General features: G+C 43.3%; 1 protein-coding gene across 1 annotated transcript in view; it reads left to right on the top strand.

Annotated features, from left to right (window-relative positions):
* LOC111139279 (ribokinase) overlaps nucleotides 1–19327 on the top strand; it is an 86584-nt gene that overhangs the window by 36094 nt on the left and 31163 nt on the right. Inside the window, exons 6-7 of the mRNA XM_022491516.1 lie at nucleotides 5237–5328; nucleotides 11128–11316. Coding sequence (XP_022347224.1) covers nucleotides 5237–5328; nucleotides 11128–11316 — 281 coding nt within the window. The remainder of the gene's footprint in view (nucleotides 1–5236; nucleotides 5329–11127; nucleotides 11317–19327) is intronic.

Below are 19327 nucleotides of genomic sequence, written 5' to 3'. Positions count from 1 at the left end.
ATCCATTTCAAAGCAAATGGAACATTACAGGAACAATTATAAATAATTGAGATTGTAAGATCGCCAAGATTAAATTCTGGGTAGGACACAAAATATCTTTTAATGACACTGTAGTCCTTTCCTCTTTGGCAAAACCAAACTTCTTGGCTGGACACCTTGACTTTCACGGTGACGTTGTCCAGCACATAGCCCAAGCTGAGTGTTTCTGCTGCTCCTCAACTCACAGAAAACAACCCCTTGAGGGAGACCGCCAAGGCGGCATTTTGGTTACCCCAACCTTCCCACAGCTTCTTTACTTAGGGTGACTTTCTTCCTGTTTCTCTGAGCTAGTTATTAAGAGCCTTCTTAACTGACCTGCTCCTGCCCTCCATGGTGACACCATTATGAGCTTCCACCTCATTTTCCTGCCTCGTAACTTGCGCAGCTGCCCTCATAGGCTTCCCCAGATCCTCACTGACAGTGTGCCATTGAGACAACCAGGAGTTTAGTCCATCTGATGTTATCATGAACAATGATTACGTCGGGTGCCACCCGTCACTCTGCAGCTCCAAGTTACTCCATGGTACAACTTGTGTCTCTATTTTTAGATGATTCCAGAATGATACCATTTTTCCCACTGTATCTATCACAAATGTGCACTTTTCTTTTTTTAAGATTTTATTTATTTATTTGAGAGAAAGAGAGAGAGAGAGAGAGCCAGGGGAGGGTTAGAGGGAGAAAATCCCATGCAGACTGTGCTGAACAAGGAGCCCGTCATGGGGCCTGATCTCATGACTCTGAGATCATGACCTGAGCTGAAATCAAGAGTGGGACACTTAACTGACTAAGCCACCCAGGCACCCCAATCATACTTCCAATGCATTCTTCTTTGATTAGCAACATCTACTCATTCTTCGCATTTTTTTCACCAGGGTAAAGTGTTTATGCTTATTTATGGTAGCAGGAGCTGAAGAAGAGTCATTTTTTTTTTAAAGATTTTATTTATTTATTTGACAGAGAGAAATCACAAGTAGGCAGAGAGGCAGGCAGAGAGAGAGGAGGAAGCAGGCTCCCCGCCGAGCAGAAAGCCCGACGCGGGGCTCGAACCCAGGACCTGGGATCATGACCCGAGCCGAAGGCAGCGGCCTAACCCACTGAGCCACCCAGGCACCCCAGAAGAGTCATTTCTTTATGGCATTTTCATTTTCCCCCTAAATTTAGTTACTAGTCATTCTAAGCCTGTTACTGTCCAGCATTGGTCAGAATGCTTTCCTTCAACAAAATACACGCAAAGATTTGGTTGTTTTTTATACAATGTTTATGGTCAAATTAAATTGTAGGATTTCTCATTCCAGCAACCCTTCTTATTGCTTAAAATTCAGTGTAACTGTTTCTTTAAAATGTGTTTATTTTATTTTATTTATTTTATTTTTTTTAAGATTTTATTTATTTATTTGACAGGCAAAGATCACAAGTAGGCAGAGAGGCAGGCAGAGAGAGAGAGAGGCGGAAGCAGGCTCCCTGCTGAGCAGAGAGCCCGATGCAGGGCTCAATCCCAGGACCCTGGGATCATGACCTGAGCCGAAGGCAGAGGCTTTAACCCACTGAGCCACCCAGGCGCCCCAAAATGTTTTTTTTTTAAGATTTTATTTATTTATTTGACAGAGCGATCACAAGTAGACAGAGAGGGGGAAGCAGGCTCCCCGCTGAGCAGAGAGCGCGATGCGGGGCTCGATCCCAGGACCCTGAGATCATGACCTGAGCCAAAGGCAGAGGCTTAACCCACTGAGCCACCCAGGTGCCCTAAAATGTGCTTTTATTGAGGAAAATTTCAAATATATATGGACATACAGAGAACAATATGGTAAGCCCATATATACCATCATCTAGCCTCAACAATTCTCAACATGTGCCCAATCCAGTAGCATTTACACCCCAACGCACTATTCCCCACCCCCCCACCACTGCAACCTTGGGTTATATTTGGAAGCACCAGCCAGACATTATATCATGTCATTCACAGTGCGCTTGGGTTTTGATGTAAGATACTGTATGTGTTTTATGAATGCTGTCTTTGCCTGGTGTATACCAGGGAATCTCTGGGCAGACTGATTCCCACCACCCTTTGGAACTAATCCCTTATTAGTTTAGGGAGTAATCTCTCACACTTTTTTCTCTTCTATGCAAGTGTATAAATACAAATACACATATAATTATGCTTTGTTTCATTAGAAAAAAGAGGGGGTCATGCTGTAGATTTTATTACAAAACTTCCTTTTTTCACTTACAAATTATAGAAATCTTTCTGTAACAAAACAGAGATCTGCTTCATTCTTTCTAACCACAGCAGATTATTCCATTAGAGGTTTGGTTTTTTTTTTTCCTAACCAGTCCTGTCTGTTGGAAGCTTAGGTTTCTTTTTGTTTTTTGTTTTTTTTTTCTGTTAAAAACAGAGCTGAATATCACTGGACCTCATCTTTGCATGCCTGTGTATGTCTGTAGGATAGGTTTGGAAAAGAAATTGCTGGATCAGGGATCTTTTGAGATAAAATGGAACTTTTATAAGAATGGCTCAATGCTGGGGCGCCTGGGTGGCTCAGTCGGTTTAGTGGCTGCCTTTGGCTCAGGTCATGATCCCAGGGCCTTGGAACAAGCTCCATATCCAGCTCTCTGCTCAGCAGGGATCCCCTCCAACCCCGGCTCATGCTCGCTCTCTCTCTCTCTCTCTCTCTCAAATAAATAAATAAAATCTTTAAAAAAAAAAAAAAAGAATAGCTTAATGCTGCTTTTCCATACTGGTAGCTTGCTCTACCCTGTGCCCAAATGCCTTTGCATACAGATTTGGAGATCACAATACATGACAGTGCTTTTTCAGTTCACCATTTGAAGAAAATAGGAAGCAGTGTATTTGTCCTGGAACCATAAAAAGTAAATGGGGGTGTTGCATTACTGGGCATTGAGGGCCTTTATGCAAAATTGACATCTCTAAGACCTTACAGAAGTGGGAACACCCATGAGAGACTGTTGCCAGGCTACGAATTCCAACAGAAGACAAAAGAGATGGGTGGACAGGCGGGGGTGTCGGGCTGTGTGTGAAGGACAATATAATAACAGTAATAATCCCTTACATTTGTACAACACTCTACAGTTTACACAGGGCTTTCATACCCGTTTTCTAATTTAAGCTACGCAGTAACCTGTACAAAAATATGAGCAGCCAAAAATATACCGTAGAATCTCTGTGGGTGGACATTCTGGATTCTAAAATAATGCAAATGTGGGAATTGCGTTAGCCTGTAAACCACTGGACAAGATCCACTGACCAAACCAAAATGTGAAGGCCAAGGAAGGTGTGGAGGGAAACTAGCCTCATCAGGCAGAAGTACTGGGCAGTTTCCATCAGCCGTGCTGATGAGTGTCTCCCCAAGAACGTGGAAGAGGGGGGCACCTGGGTGGCTCAGGGGGTTAAGCCTCTGCCTTCAGCTCAGGTCATAATCTCAGGGTCCTGGGATGGAGTCCCATATCAGGCTCTCTGCTCCGCAGGGAGCCTACTTCCTCCTCTCTCTCTCTCTCTGCTTGCCTCTCTGCCCACTTGTGATCTCTCTCTGTCAAATAAATAAAATCTTAAAAAAAAAAAAAAAAGCAAGAATGAGAAAGAATGTGGAAGAGCCACTGAGGGAACTCATCCGTGCACATGTTCCCCAAGAGATTCTGATCACTGGGTTTGAGGTGGAGCCCAAAAGTCATGCACTCTAACAAGCCCCCTTAGTGATGCTGGTGTGCAGCTCAGCTTGGGAGCCACTGTTCTAGAAGGGTCTCTGAGACCTGCAACTGAAAGATTTGACTCTATGGGTCAGTAGTAGGTTGGGGTCACTAAACACCTAAGTCAGTGGACCTGGGTAGAGGAAAAGAAGACCAACCAATCTAGTTGGGTTCCCTGGCGGATTAGCATTTTGACAAAGGGGGAGCTTCCTGTGTGTGGAATCTCTAAAGACTTTCAAAGAAATATGTATTTACAAAATTTCACCCCAAAGCCTGTTTCAAAATATTGTAAATCGGGATGGGGCTTGTGCTGCCATGAAGAGAGTCCTGGCCTAGAGAGATCAGTCGATCGAACACTGGGCTTAAAGCTGGAGGACCCCAGATGGGGGCCCAGCTTAACCATGTCCCAGCATATGACCTTAGACCTCATCTCTCTGAAACTCACTTTTCTCCTCTGAAAAATGTAAAAGTTCTTCTGACACTGTAATGCTGTGACATTCTCATTTTCCCTGTGTCTGCTATCCCCATCCATCTCCTTCTCTTGTAGGCTCCTAGTATGAGCTAGCTCTCAGCTTTGGATTGAATTTCTGCTCCTTTCTTGGGCTTTCCTTTATACTCCCAGATTGCCAAGAACATAAGCTTCTATGAAAAGTGTATGTTCAGAGCACCTGGCTGGTTCAGTTGGTGGACCATGCGACTCCTGATCTCAGGATTGTGGGTTTGGGTCACACCTTCGGTGTAGAGATGACTTAAAAATAAAATCTTTTTTAAAAAGTCTATGTTTGCATGAGTAATCGTGATATATTTGGAAGTCATGCATAGGTGTTCAAAACCTACATATGTACATGAACTTCCTACGTCCTGTTCTTACCAAGAAATTTTTTACTTCTTCATTATTTCTTTCCTAACATCGCTCTTTTTCTTTCCTGGAAAATGGATATATGAACAAAAACATTCACACCAGCCTGAATGTTCACATTCATACATGTCCTTTCACGCCACAGCATTTAAAATTTTCTTTAATGTTGTTGCCCTTTGCCATAACTTTGTGATCACCTTGCTTGTAATGCTCTCGCTTGCCCTTGAAGTTGAAATGTTGTAAAGTGAAAAATGGAGGAAATACAAAAAAGAAGGGGTTGGTACTAGGTCGCCGTGGAAATTGAGATTCCAGACTTTTCTAAGTTGATTGTTCATCTAATGGGGAAAATGGCTGCACAGGGGATTTCCCTTACTGACTGTAAGTGCACCATGTTAAAAATGATGACCACTGGGGTGCCTGGGTGGCTCAGTGGGTTAAAGCCTCTGCCTTCGGCTCAGGTCATGATCCCAGGGTCCTGGGATTGAGCCCCGCGTCAGGCTTTCTGCTCGGCAGGGAGACTGCTTCCTCCTCTCTCTCTGCCTGCCTCTCTGCCTACTTGTGATCTCTGTCAAATGAATAAATAAAATCTTTAAAAAAAAATGATGACCACTGAACCCCCTTTCTGTTCCTCTACAGTGAAAACATTGTTCAACCCAGCTCCGGCGGTTGCTGACCTGGACCCTCGCTTCTACACCCTCTCAGATGTGTTCTGCTGCAACGAAACTGAGGTAAGGACGGAACGTTTTGCTCAGTCCATGAGAAGCCAAGGGCTTTCATGCAAATGGATAAAGCAAAGAGGCAAGGCTAACCATGTCAGTTTGATCACATGTAAATTCTTGGACCCAGTGAAAACAATTTTCACTACCTAGGATGTGGAAAAAGGAAATTAGTGACTCCTAGGGGGAAAACAAAAAGTATATCTGAGTCATCTCCATAATCTGTTACTTATTAAAAACCTCAGCTAATTCTAGTCCCCTCCCTGCCTTCACGCTGTTGGTGGTTTGTTTTCTTCTTTAATTCTATATTCTATGGATTGATTAGCAGTAGAGTTGCTAGATTTAGCAAATAAAAACACAGGTGCCCAGTTAAATGTGAATTTCAGATATACAACAAATAATATATTAAATGTACTTCTAGTATGAAATGACTTGTTATTTATCTGAAATTCAAATTCAGTGGGTCCAACAACCCTAAGTAATATACAACCCCTGGAGCATTTGCTGCCTTCTCCTTTGAAGACCCAGTGGCCACGGGATGGACAGACAAAGTTGCTCCACTGATGCCACAGGAAGGACCTCAGGGGCCCCTCTGTTAGGAGAAGGCCCTCTCCGTCATAATGGTCATAATGGACATAGGTCATAATGGACAGAGCTGCATAAGATATCTGCCAACACATTCAGACTATGCCATTCATTCTGGAGCATTTTAGGAAGAAAATTTCAGTATCTCTCCCTTCCTTGGACAGACAGTTTTAGACCAGAGCTCACTTTCAACACTGGGAGGCAGGACATACGATACAATGCAACATGCAGAGAGTGAGAGTTAGTAGTGAAAGAACGATAATAGTAATTGTCATGTGGTTCAGAGGCTGAATGGATGTTTCCAGGATTTCCTGACCTGCCCTTTTGCTAATTGTATCTCTCAGGACATGAAGTAAACAAAAAAGAAGACTGCCACAAGGAAACTAAGTTTAACAAATCACAATAGGTTATGCAATATTTTGGAGCAACCATCATGGCCAGGCCTTGTGCTAGGAGAAAGGGATTGTGGGAAATAGTTACCATTTCCCAGTAAGAAGTTCGACTACCCTCCATTGCCAACTGGCTTGGATTTGTCTGCTACATATTTGCAGAGCCTATATTTATTCTTCAAACACTCATCACTGTTCCGATTATTTATTACTTTGAAGTCACACAATATCCCTTCTGGTCCATTCTATTGATTGAGGGAGGAAAGTCTGCCCTCACGCCCCACCTCTCCATAGAAGATTGTCCTTGTCACGGTGTGAAAAGAGCATATATGATGTGATATGTATTGATAGAGTTATCTTTGGAAATTACCATCTGTTATATTGTACTTGCATATAATTGGCATCTAGTAAATGCTTTTTCAGTGAGTGAACAAATGAACAAACTTTGGTCTTCAAGAAAATTGATCTCAAACACTCAATGGAAAAAAGAAAAACTTTAAAAGCTTAATGCTCTTATGGATGACTTCTAATCATGATAATAACATAAATTCATACTTTAAGTTACTCCATCTGGGGACATCTGGGTGGCTGACTTGGTTAGGCATCTGATGCTTGATTTTGGCTCAGGTCATGTCAGGGTCCTGAGATCGAGCCCAGCATCGGGCTCTGTGCTAGGCATGGAGCCTGCTTAAGATTCTCTCTCCCTCTCCCTTTCCCCATCCCACTGTTCTCTTTCTCAAAAAAAAAAAAAAAAAAAAGAATGAAAAAAGAAAGAAAAAACTCTACTCCACACATGAACTGTTAACATATAAATATACAAGAGACAATGAAAAGATACAAGCTCAGAACCTGGATAACTCCACAGATCAGAAAGGGAAGAGAATCCTAGAGTGTTCAGCCCTGAGTGTGCTAGAAGTAGGTGTAGGTGGTAAGGACCTCCAGTGGGTCATGGGCACGAAAAATGTGCCCCAATGGGAGACTGGAGCAGTGCCCACCGCTGGGACCCGAGATGCTAGATCCCGGCTAAAGTAGAGGAATCTGCTAGGCCTGCTACCTGGAACTACAGCATTGTGCAAAGCTACCAAGCTGAGGGGACAGGAGGACAGAGGTACTGCCTGTGATCAGAAAGAAATTAAGCCAACTGCTAACTTGGTAACCGGGAATGTGACCAGATTGGCAACATCACCAAGAACAGCAGAACAAGAACTCCATATTGCCAACATAACACCTACCTGGCTCTGGTTTAGAGACCCTTGAGGGGCTGGTGGATGCAACTGTGAGCCCACTGGAAAGGCAGGGATAAGCCTAGTGGGAGCTGAAGTATGGGATTCCCCAACCCACAGACAGCAACATGAGCCTGCAGATGAAGAAACATAATGCTCAAGAGTTATCCAACAATTCAAATACTGAAACAATGCCCAAAAAAGACTTTAAATACGACTGAGATTCTCATTCATTAAAAAAGGAGAAAGTTAAGTGTGAAAGAGACACAGGATCGAAGCAATGATATGTGAATCTGAAAAGCAGTTAGATATCTTGAAAATGAAAAAAAACACCTTTGAAATTTTTCTATAAAACACTCATGAGGAAGATAAACATTAGACCGGAAGGAAGAATTGGTGAATTGAAAGAGAATTCATCAATTCACAAACAAGGGAAAAACTCAATTCACCAAGAAAGTATCACAGAAAGAACTTTTTTTAAATAATAAGGAGGAATTTGGAGAAATGAAATATTGCCAGAGCAGCTCTAACATACACCTAATTGGAGTGAAAGAAGAAGAGAAAGGAGGGAACTGGAGAGAAGCGATATTAGAGGAAATACTGCAAGGTATTGTCTGGAGCTGAAGAAGGGCATGAGTCATCAGATGAAAAGTGTATTAAAAGTAACACGTGGGACGCCTGGGTGGCTCAGTCAGTTGGGTGCCCGACTCTTGATTTGGGCTCAGGTCATGATCTCAGGATCGTGGGATCGAGCCCCATGTCAGGCTCCACACTCAGCGCAGAATCTGTTTGTCCTTCTCCCTCTGCTCCTCCCCCTGCTTATGCTCTCTCTCACTTCCTCTCACTCTCAAATAAATAAATAAAATCTTAAAAAAAAATCACCTGATCATGATCTCAGGATCCTGGGATCGAGCCCCGCATCAGGCTCTCTGCTCAGCAGGGAGCCTGCTTCCTCCTCCCTCTCTGTCTGCCTCTCTGCCTGCTTGTGATCTCTCTCTGTCAGATAAATAAATAAAATCTTTAAAAAAAAAATCACCTGAGATAAATGGATATAACTCTATAGTAACATACATTTTAATGGAACTGCATAAAATGAAACAAAGACAAAAATATTGGGGCCCCTGGGTGGGTCAGTTGTGAAATGGCTGCCTTCGGCTCAGGTCATGATCCCGGGGTACTGGGATCGAGCCCCGCATCGGGCTCCTTGTTCACCAGGAGGCCTGCTTTTCCCTCTCCCACTCCCCCTGCTTGTGTTCCCTCTCTTGCTGTGTCTCTCTCTGTGTCAAATAAATAAATAAAATATTTTTTTTTAAAAAGGGACAAAAATAAATAAAATATTTTTTTTTAAAAGGGACAAAAATATTTTTAAATGGCCAGAGGGAAAAAAAGACAGATTACATATAAGTACTAAGACTATCCAATACTTCATTGCTTGCAAAAGGGGAAAATGGAAAAATTGGTATCCATAAAAAGGATAATAGATTTTTTAACCTGTAGTATATTTCCAATATATTCATAGTGAGTGGTATACTGTCCAGTTCGACAGAATAGAGCCACAAATATCAATGCAAGTGAAATTATATGAAGGGAAGAAGCACACTGTCAAATAATATATATGAAAAACATAATTTACCTTCTTTAAAGAGAAATATCTGAAGTAAATAAAGTAACACATGAAGATTTATTAAAAGTGAGTGGTAGGTTCATGGCTGTTTGTTGCATTATTTTTTATGTTCAGGATCCTTTCATCAAAGAATAGTTTTTTAACAGGTTTTTAGAAACCACAAGAATACAGTGTTTCTGAAAATAGACCATCTAACCCCATAGATGTATGTGATCTCAGTAATGAAGATGAGTGGAAAAACTTATGAAAAGAAAACAGAAGGGGTGCCTGGGCGGCTCGTTCAGCATCTGCCTTGACTCAGGGATCGAGCCCCACATTCGGTTCCTTGCTCGGCGGGAAACCTGCTTCTCCCTCTCCCACTCCGGCTGCCTGTGTTCCTGCTCTCGCTATCTCTTTCTCTGTCAAATAAATAAATACAATCTTTTTAAAAAAAAGAGAGAGAGAGAGAAGAGAAAGTAAAGAAAACAGAAGGTGGCCTCAAGACATAGCCATCTCGGACAGAAAGGGTCTGCGGAAAAGCCGCTTCAGGAAGGACACATGGTCAAGTGAATGAAACCTTTGCTGCTGGGGAAGACCAAAGCCCAGAACGAGTAGACACTGCGGGGTGATGTATAGGCCCCAGGCAGGGTTAATCCGGACAGGTTCAGAGCAGGCACAGGAGAAACAGACCCTTTCTTAGGAAGAAATGGAATACAGAAAAGACAGAATTTAGTTATAAATTTTGTGAGTCCAAAAGTATCCTATAATTCATCTAGTCTAGTAATTTTGCAGCCACTAATTTCAGAGCCGGAGAAGGTCCCCAGAGGTGCCTAGGGGATGAGGAAGCGGGGCTGCAGTCCTTCCCCCCTACTTCGGCCAGAGCCCTTCTCACGCTCTCGGAGAGAACTGTGGCCCTGTGCGGGCCCCTCATTCTACAGACTGTACATGACTTGGGGGAAGTCCCAGGGTCAGTAAGCAGTGGACATCTCCTGAATGTCAGCACGTTGCGCTCTCGGCTACATCAGTGACCCTCCTACCCGCTTCCATCTTCTTGAGCAAAAACAGACATAAGAAATGGATGTTGTACAAACATGGGAAGCCGTAGCTAAGTAATAAGAGAAAGGCATTATGGCCCAAGAGGGGCCTAGAAGAATTACAGCCTTAGGTGTGAAATTTACAGGCTTGATTTCTATCAAAATCACTGGCAGCGGCCCCTCCCTTTCTCCCATCTTCTCTCCCCTCTTCCTTTCTCCTGTAGAATCCTTTGTTCCCTCTCTTTTTTTTTTTTAACTATTTTTTTTTAAGATTTTATTTATTTATTTGTCAGAGAGAGGGAGAGAGAGAGCGAGCACTGGCAGGCAGAGGCAGAGGGAGAAGCAGGCTCCCCACAGAACAAGGAGCCCGATGCGGGACTCGATCCCAGGACGCTGGGCTCATGACCTGAGCCGAAGGCAGCTGCCCAACCAACTGAGCCACCCAGGCGTCCCCCCTCTAACTCTTTTTGATGAAAATTATCACACATACACACAGAAAATCTGGAAGAACAGTCAATGAACCATCATCTACTGTCCGCCCAGATGGTTGTTGACATTTGCTATGTTGCTTCCTCTCTCCCCTGTGTGTGTTGCTTTTTGTTTTTGTTGAATCGTTTCAAAGTTGCAGGTAACATGATAGGTGACTCCTAACTACTTCAGTGCGCATCTTCTAAGAGGAGCCACAATACAGTGATCACACTTGAGAAAGTAGTAACAATTCTCTATTGTCATCTAACATCCAGGCCACATTCGAATGTCCCCAGTTGTCCCAAGAATGTCCTTGAGAGCTCCTTTTTGTTGTCATTGTTACTGGGGTTTTTCTTTCTTTCCCTGAGCCAGTAAGCATCAGCGTTCCCCCTGGCATGGGTTGTTATGCAGAAGAAGGGAGATGGTTTCTAGGAAAAGCAAATCTAATCTGGAAGTGGACCCAGGTCCCTGTTCTCACCACTGTTTGCTCTCACTTGTCTGTATCCCAGGCTGAGATCCTAACTGGCCTGAAGGTCCACAGCCCTGCAGACGCCTCGCGGGCCGCTCAGTTGCTCAAGGGAAGGGGCTGCCGCGTGGTCATCGTCACCTTAGGCGCTGAAGGGTGTGTGACGCTGTCAGAGACAGAACCCACGCCAAAGCACATTCCCACCGAGAAAGTCAAGGCTGTGGATACCACGGTAGGTTTGAAAATTTCAGAATCATTTCTGCCCCCTTGAACGTCATCATTGAGTAACAAAGATCCTGCACCTGAATTTTTGGATCATGGGGTAAGAGCCCGAGGAGGTGATATGGTAGAAGAGAAGAAAACCCAGGCTGGGGGACTAGATCTTAATCCTTCCCTAACAGGCCAGAAGACTTTATCCAAGTCACTTAACCTCTCTGAGCCGCAGTTTCCTCATCCATAGGTGAAAGTAGCATTATACCTGTATTACCTGTATTCATTCATTGATTCATTCAGGAAATATGTACCAAATCCCTGTTGTGTGCCGGTCATCTGTTAGGTGCTGGGGCTATAGCGATGAACAAGACAAAGTCTCTGTCTCATGGGGCTTAGACTGTGGATGCTGTAGCAATTCCTGGTTCTTACAAGGCTCTCGTAAGAGCAAGGAGCGCTGGCTGGCAGAACTCATTCTTTTAGCCACAAATAACAGCTAACGTTTACTATGTGCTGACTATGTCTCTTTTGCATACATCTCATATAATCTTTACAATGGTTATAAGAGGCAGGTTACTCTCCTCGCTTTACAGATTTAGAAACCTGCTCAGGACCATAATGCTAGGACATAACAGCGCTGGGGGTTCAAAACTCAGCCCGTGGACGCCAGACACTTCTTATGTAAGACACCGCGTTAAGGACAAGCAGGTTAAGTAGACAAGTCACAGCCCAGAATGAGGTGGAAAGAAAAAAAGTTAGGAAAAAAAGCTCAGGGCTCCTCTAAAACTGGGAAACCAAAAATTATTTGCTTGTGGCCTAGAATTGAGAAGAGCCAGGGGTCTGCCAGGGAGGCTCGGTCAGTGAAGCCGCTGACTCTTGATCTCAGCTCAGGTCTCGATCTCAGGGTCATGAGTTCAAGCCCCACGTTGGGCTCCACACTGGGTGTGGAGCCTACTTAAAAATTATTTTAAAAAGAGAGAAGAGCTGACTAGCAAAATAAGTAAATGTCAGGGACCCAAAACCAGAGTTGAAGAAAAATAAACATTTTAGGGCTCTTATGTGTAAGAAATTAATATGTAATTATTTATAAAATATATTTTGGTTTTTATGCTTCGAAAAAACTTTGAGATGTGGGTCATTTATCAAATGGAGCCTAGGTGAATCTGATGAAGTTATGGGTGCGAGTATGCTTTGAAAAACAGGTAAGTACAAGGAATGCTTTTATAACATGAAATTATACCCTGGTACCTTCACAGTGTGCTTGATCAGGCATTTGATAAATTATACTTGGTGTTGTCATCCCCTTCATACTGAGTCATTTTGGAAACCATTAGTTTTTTTTTTCTATTCTGTCAAGCAGTCACCTGAATTTGAGAGGTTCCTTCTTAGTTCTGAAATCGACCCTGCATTAGACTAAAACTAGTCCAGGTCCTGAACTAGAGCAGAAGAGTTCACTCTTCCTTTGTTGAAAATGAAGGGTCCAAATAAATAAAAAAAGAAAGGAAGAAAATGAAGGGGGTGGGGGGAGGTGCCTGGCCAGTTCAGTAAGTAGAGTATGTGACCCTTGATTTCAGGGTCATGAGTTCAAGACCCACATTGGGCATAAAGCTTATTTAAGGGCACCTAGATGGCTCAGTCAGTTAAGTGTCTACCTCCAGCTCAGGTCATGATCCCAGGATCCTGGGATCAAGCCCCACATCGGGCTCTCTACTCAAAGGAGAGCCTGCTTCTCCCTCTGCCTGCCCCTCTGCCTACTTGTGCTCTCTCTCTATCTCTCTGTCAAATAAATAAATAAAATCTTTAAAAAAAAAAAAGGAACTTAAGAGGAAAAAAAAATCAAAGAACTCTTACCAGAGGATGGGAAGTGGATGCTGGTCAGACAGACACGAAGCCTGCCCGGCACAGACCACACGTGGGGTGATGCACTGCCCAGGCAGGGGAGGAGGAATCCAGCCTCGGACATGCATGGGTTTGCCTCAGCAGTCATCCGCAGAGCCAGTTCGTGTGGAATCATGATGGATGGCATCTTGAGCATCTGAAACACAGCGAGAGGCACAAGGAGGTTTTCTCACTTTGTTGCTACTGTCTTGTGCCCTTTCATTTGGTTCCTTAGCACGTGCAGTTCATGTTTTGGTCTCAGGGAAAGAGAAACCCAATGAGAGCTCAAAGGAGAAACGAGAATTTAATGCTTGGAGGCAGGAGGCCGAGAATGGGATCGTGAAAGACCAGGGCCCTGGATGGGGATCAGAGGGTGTTTTCCATCAAGGGCCACATAGTCAAGTGTTGGGCTTCCCAGGCCTTGCATGTATACCACCTGTCACAACTACTCACCTCCACTGTGGTGGCATGAAAGCGGCCACAAACAACTTTGCATGCTAGCGACTTGAAGTTGGTATTCGTCTAAACTAGATTGTTTTAAGTTAAGGTGTTACCTAGAATCACCAGAGCAATCACTAAGAAAAGAACTAAAAAAACAAAAACAAAAACAAAAAAACTTAACTAAAAGAAACAAGGGAGGGGCACCTGGGTGACTCAGTGGGTTAAAGCCTCTGCCTTCAGCTCGGGTCATGATCTCAGGGTCCTGGGATCGAGCCCCACATCAGGCTCTCTGCTCAGTGGGGAGCCTGCTTCCCCCCTCTCTCTCTGCCTGCCTCTCTGCCTACTTGTGATCTCTCTCTGTCAAGTAAATAAATAAAATCTTTAAAAAAATAAAAATAAAAAAATAAACAAGGGAATTACAGTGGTATCCTTAAAAATATCTACTTAACACAAAAGGCAGGAATGGCGGAATAAAGAAGCTACTGGAAGATGTGCTGCTAGAAAGTGAGGGATGAAACGAAGACAGAGGGAAACACGGGATCCAGGAAGCAGGTGAGGCCACCGAGGAGAGAAGTCGGGACGAGGATGGGGAGTCTCAGGACCCCAGCAATGCCACAGACCCCTAATGAGGCTGTCCCAGTGAGAGGAGGAGAGCAGAGAGCCCTGGAGGAATGTCTCCCAGAAACCAAAACAAAATCAGGAAAGGACCAAGAAAGAAACAGTGGAATATCCACGTGTTTGAATATGCCCAGAGAGTTTTAGTTTTCTTGCAGAATTTAAGGGTGGAGAGTAATTAATATGCAGAAAACGGTGGCAGTGAAGAAAAGAGACAGATTTTGCTCTACGTCATCTGCAGTCCAAGGGTTAAAGTGTGATGAAGTAAATATAATCACATACCACAAGGCTGTGAATACGTGGTCGTAACAGTGTAAGTGCCGATTATTGATTTATCCCAACATGGAGATTATAATCCTATTTTGGAGATGGAAGGATATGGTGCGTGTGTGTCTGTGTGCGCCCGGGGGAAGAGAAGAGAGCCGAATGCCCATCCTCCAGAGGTGGAAGTCAAGAGAGAATATCAGAAACTGATTTTAAGCCTTCGATTACCAGGAATCGAAGACAGATACTCAAAGAAACCGCTAAAGGAATGTAAAGTCTTTGCCTCATGGAAATGGTTCTGCAGAGAGATGGGGCACTTACTCTTTAAGCCTTGTCTTTTTACACCATATACATGGATGGCTTTGATCCTTTTCTGAAATGACAAAACACTGAGATGCCACCTGACACCCACTAGAGTGGCTGGAATCAAAAAACAGATGATAACAAGGTGTAACGAGGCCATGGAGAAATCAGAACCCTCAAACAATGCTGGTAGGAAGGTAAAAATGGAAATGGAAATGCTTTGGAAAACAGTCTGGAAGTGCTCCAAAAATTGAATTTAGAGTTAAATTTTAAAGGGTTGGATTTAGAGTTACAGTAGGACCCAGCAATCTACTTCTAGGTATACACACAGGAGAAATGGAAACATGTATCCACACAAAAATTTATCCATGGATGTTTCTAGCAGTGTTATTTCCCACTGGCCCCAAATTGGAAACAATCTGACTTTCAGCAACAGATTATTGGATAAACAAATTATGATATATACATAGAATAGGATCTTATTCAACCATAAAATATACTGACACGGGCTACAGCCTAGATGAACATCCAAGACATTATACTAAGTGAAAGAAGACAAACATAGGGGACGCCCAGGTGGCACAGTCAGTTGGTTTCAGCTCTGGTCATGATCTCAGGGTCCTGGGATTGAGCCCCATGTTGAGTTCCATGCTCAGCATGGAGCCTGCTTGAGATTCTCTCTCTCTCTCTCTCTCTCTCTGCCCCTCCCACTCATGCTGTCTCTCTGTCTCTCTCTCTCTCTCAAATAAATAAAATCTTAAAAAAAAAGAAGATAAACATAAAAGGCCACATATTATATGCTTCCATGTAGATGATATGTCCAGAATAGGTAAATCTGTAGAAACAGAAGGTAGATTGATGGCTGCCAACAGCTGGTGGGGGCGGGGAGGGGGGCAGGGAGAGTGACTGCTAATGGGTACAGGATTCCTTCCTGGAAAATGTTCTGGAATCAGATGGTGGTGATGGATGTACAGCCTTGCGGATATACTGACAACCACTGAATTGTGCACTTTTAAAGGGTGAGTTTCATGGTATATGAATTATATCCATTTAGAAAACAAAGGTCAAACAACAATAACACAAAGCTCCATCTAGGCCCTTCACTGATAAGCGGATGCTCTTGTGATAAAGAATCTTCCAGTTCATCGCTCCACTGAATCTACTGAATGGGCTCTCAGTGTCCCCCCAGTGGAGTGGAAGTGACACAGGAAACAAGGGTAGTTATTTTCTGGGTGTAGAATCTCCCTCAGCGTTTTTCTGCTATCTTTGTCCTCTCCTCCTGCACTGTCAGTATGAAAATCTTGCCCGCTCTGCACACCACCGTTAAGCCTCTTCATAAGTCTAAGAAGAGATAATTCACATGGTGAGGCGAGGAGCTCCCAGGGAGACATTTTCTCGGCAACAAATGGGCTCCTTCACATTTCTGTCAGGAGGGCATTACAAGCTCTCAAGTGGTTGATGACCTCACTTTTCTCCTCCTAATCCCTCACGATGCTCACCTTTAAAAAAAAAAAAAAATTCATGTCATGCCACCTCAATGCATACAGTTCTCGTCAGTCACACCTCAGCAGCTCTGGCCAAACTGAAATAAATAAAGAAATTGGGGGTGGCTTGACCGGCGGAAATCCCTTCAGTTGGTTCTGTCCACCCCGAGACAGACAGCCTGCCCTACAAGGAGCCATTTCCCGTCGGTACTTCTGCACACTGCTCTGTTCAGCTCGCCTCCATGTCCACAGTTGGCTGTATCACTTTTTACCGCCATCTTTCCTGTTGTACTACAGTGAGATTGCGGGGTGGGGGGGAGCACAGATGTCCTCCGCTCAGTTTGGGAGACATGACAGATGTGTCTCTTTTCCCATCTCTCTGTATTATCCTAATCTCAGCCTCAAAACTCCACAGCCCTCACGTCTCCCATGCTGTCCTCTATCCTGAACAGTAGGAGGCTTGGCCTTCTTGCATTGATGGCACTAAATCATCACTCCATAGTCAAGAGTCGCACACATTTAAGCATGGTAATATTTTAGGCTATCGTGCTCGTGTGATATATTAGAAAGTTAGTTATCCTTGGTCTACAATCTGTATAAAATTCTTGATATAGAAATTGTTTTTCTACGTGTAAATGGTTAAGTCCTAGTGTCTGCATTCATCCTCTTATTTTTTTAAGAACTCAACCTATAGGCCAAATCCATCTTCCCAAGAATCACTTACCTTATAATAAATCATCATAGTGCAAGGTATATAAGTAAGCTGACAGTAATCCAAAGCCAGGGGCATGGGGACTCTCTTAACTCTTCTTAGCCCCCTTTTTTTCTTTCCATTATATTTGAGTCCTGTGGTATTCACAGTTGTGGGGTGAGGCATGAGGCAGTGTCAGCCCAGCTGTGTGGCTGCCCCCAACAGATAATTCAGGGCTTGGAGGGTCCACTCTGAACTAGAAATTGCACCAGTAGGAAGTGGGGTTGGTTTCTTTTAAAGTTTGCTTGGAAGCACTCAAGAAGGTAAGTGATTGCTACAACTGTTGGGTTACCCTGAGTTTTCCCAGTTAATTTTTTTTAAGATTTTATTTATTTATTTGACACAGAGAGAGAGAGAGCGAGATATCACAAGTAGGCAGAGAGGTAGGCAGAGGGGGGGGGGAAGCAGGCTCCCTGCTGAGCAGAGAGCCCGATGCGGAACCCTGAGATCATGACTTGAGCTGAAGGCAGAAGCTTAACCCACTGAGCCACCCAGGCGCCCCTCCAAGTTAATTTCTCTTCAGTGCATTCCTCACAACCCAGGATCTGGCCTTCAGCCCTCCAGCCTGTTCTTAAGGATCTGCTCCTAGTAATCTATCTCTGAGGTACCATTCAGAATTGTCATTCTTTGAAGTTGTTCAGCCTTTGAAAACCCAGATTTGAAGGGCTGTTTTCCCATGTTGATATGACTTTTCTCCCCAACCTATATCCTCTTCCCATTGCCAGCCCCTGGCCAGTGAAAGACCAAGCTAATACTGTCAGAGGTCATTAGAACCACTGAATTTAGAGCTGTTAAGATCTGTTCCTCAACTCAGGTAAACTGGGGTGTTTCTTACTTAGCCATAGTCTTGCTGAGAGGACTGAACACTCACCAGTTCTTACACGGGCTCTGCCAGTGTTAGTCTTGGTGACGCTCCTTAAATGTTTTCCCAGCAAAGTACTCTTTCTCCCTCCCACCTCTTTCTTTCTGATAAACATAATACATTCTTTGCATTTGTTAATAATTAATAGGGTTTCTAAGCGGTCATCGTAGCTCCTACTTCATCTTGTCTTTGAACAGAGCCTTTGCACAGTTCTGTTCAGAAACTACATTATAGCCCAGAAAAAGTTTGAGCTCCCCTCACTCTTGATTGCCAAGACTTGGAAAAGGGTTGGGAGAGGAAAACGCTGTGGGTAAAGAGCAACAGAATCTTGGATGCTGAAGAGGTAACTGTAAAATAATGAGGCTGACTTTAACCGCCATATCAATTCATTATCCAAGAAGTAACTGTCGTTTCCTCCACATTTTGACCTCAGGAAAATTAATACTGCCACTGCTCAAAGTATGTTATTTTAGAATACCTTGAGAGCATTTGACCCTACTTATCAGTCTACTGGATTTTTTCCTTCCATTCATAAAATTAATAAATACATATTCTCAAGAGGAGAAAAAAGCAGACAACATAAAAAAGTATAAAGAAGAAAGTCAAATACCCATGAGTCTACCACTTAGATGTAGCCACTGTTATCCTTCTAAAGATTTTATTTTTAAGTAGTCCCTGCCCCCAACATGAGGCTCGAACCTACAACCCCCAAGATCAAGAGTCACACACTCCACTGGCCCAGCCAGCCAGGCACCCCGTCCACCATTATCCTCTTAGTATAAATCCTTCCATATTTTTTTCTAGACCCATTCATGCATTTTCAAATATTTGTTAATGGAAAATTTGAATATTTCCCCCAGCAGAGATTAATATGTGTACTTAAGGGAAGGCCTCTACAACTCAAAAATGTCAACTGTTTCTCTAGAATAATGTAAAGGGAAATTCACGGAAGAAGAAATACAGTAAATAAATGTAATAATGTTCAACCTCACAAGAAATCAGGATTATACAAATGAAAATCCCAGTGATATCCCCCCTTTATTGCCCATCAGTTCAGCAAAAAATAAAGACTGATAATGTCAACGTAAATTGGAAGCACATGCACTTACATAATCCTGGTGGGAGTGTAAACTTTACAATGTTTTCAGAGGGCAATTTGACAGTCCCAATTATTTATGCTTTCCCTTTAACCCAGTAAATCTATCCTGCAGAAATGTTCATATATACAAATGTTTCTGAAGAATATCCTGGCTTTGTTTGTAATAATCAAAAACTGATCAGACACATCTACATAATCATCAGCAGGAGAAAATCAAATGATAATAGTAATGGTGCCATTTATTTAAAAATAGTTCTAGCCACCTGTAAATAAAAGCATATTTTAAAAATCTGGGGGGGGGGGAGAAAAACCACCAAACTGCTATGATCATTGCTC

This window comes from Enhydra lutris, unplaced genomic scaffold (assembly GCF_002288905.1).
Source record: "Enhydra lutris kenyoni isolate GAN:26980312 unplaced genomic scaffold, ASM228890v2 scaffoldscaffold98, whole genome shotgun sequence".
In the NCBI taxonomy this organism is placed as follows: Eukaryota; Metazoa; Chordata; class Mammalia; order Carnivora; family Mustelidae; genus Enhydra; species Enhydra lutris.
The sequence above is the reverse complement of the archived record's forward strand: the minus strand, read 5'-3'. Positions and strand labels throughout refer to the sequence as shown.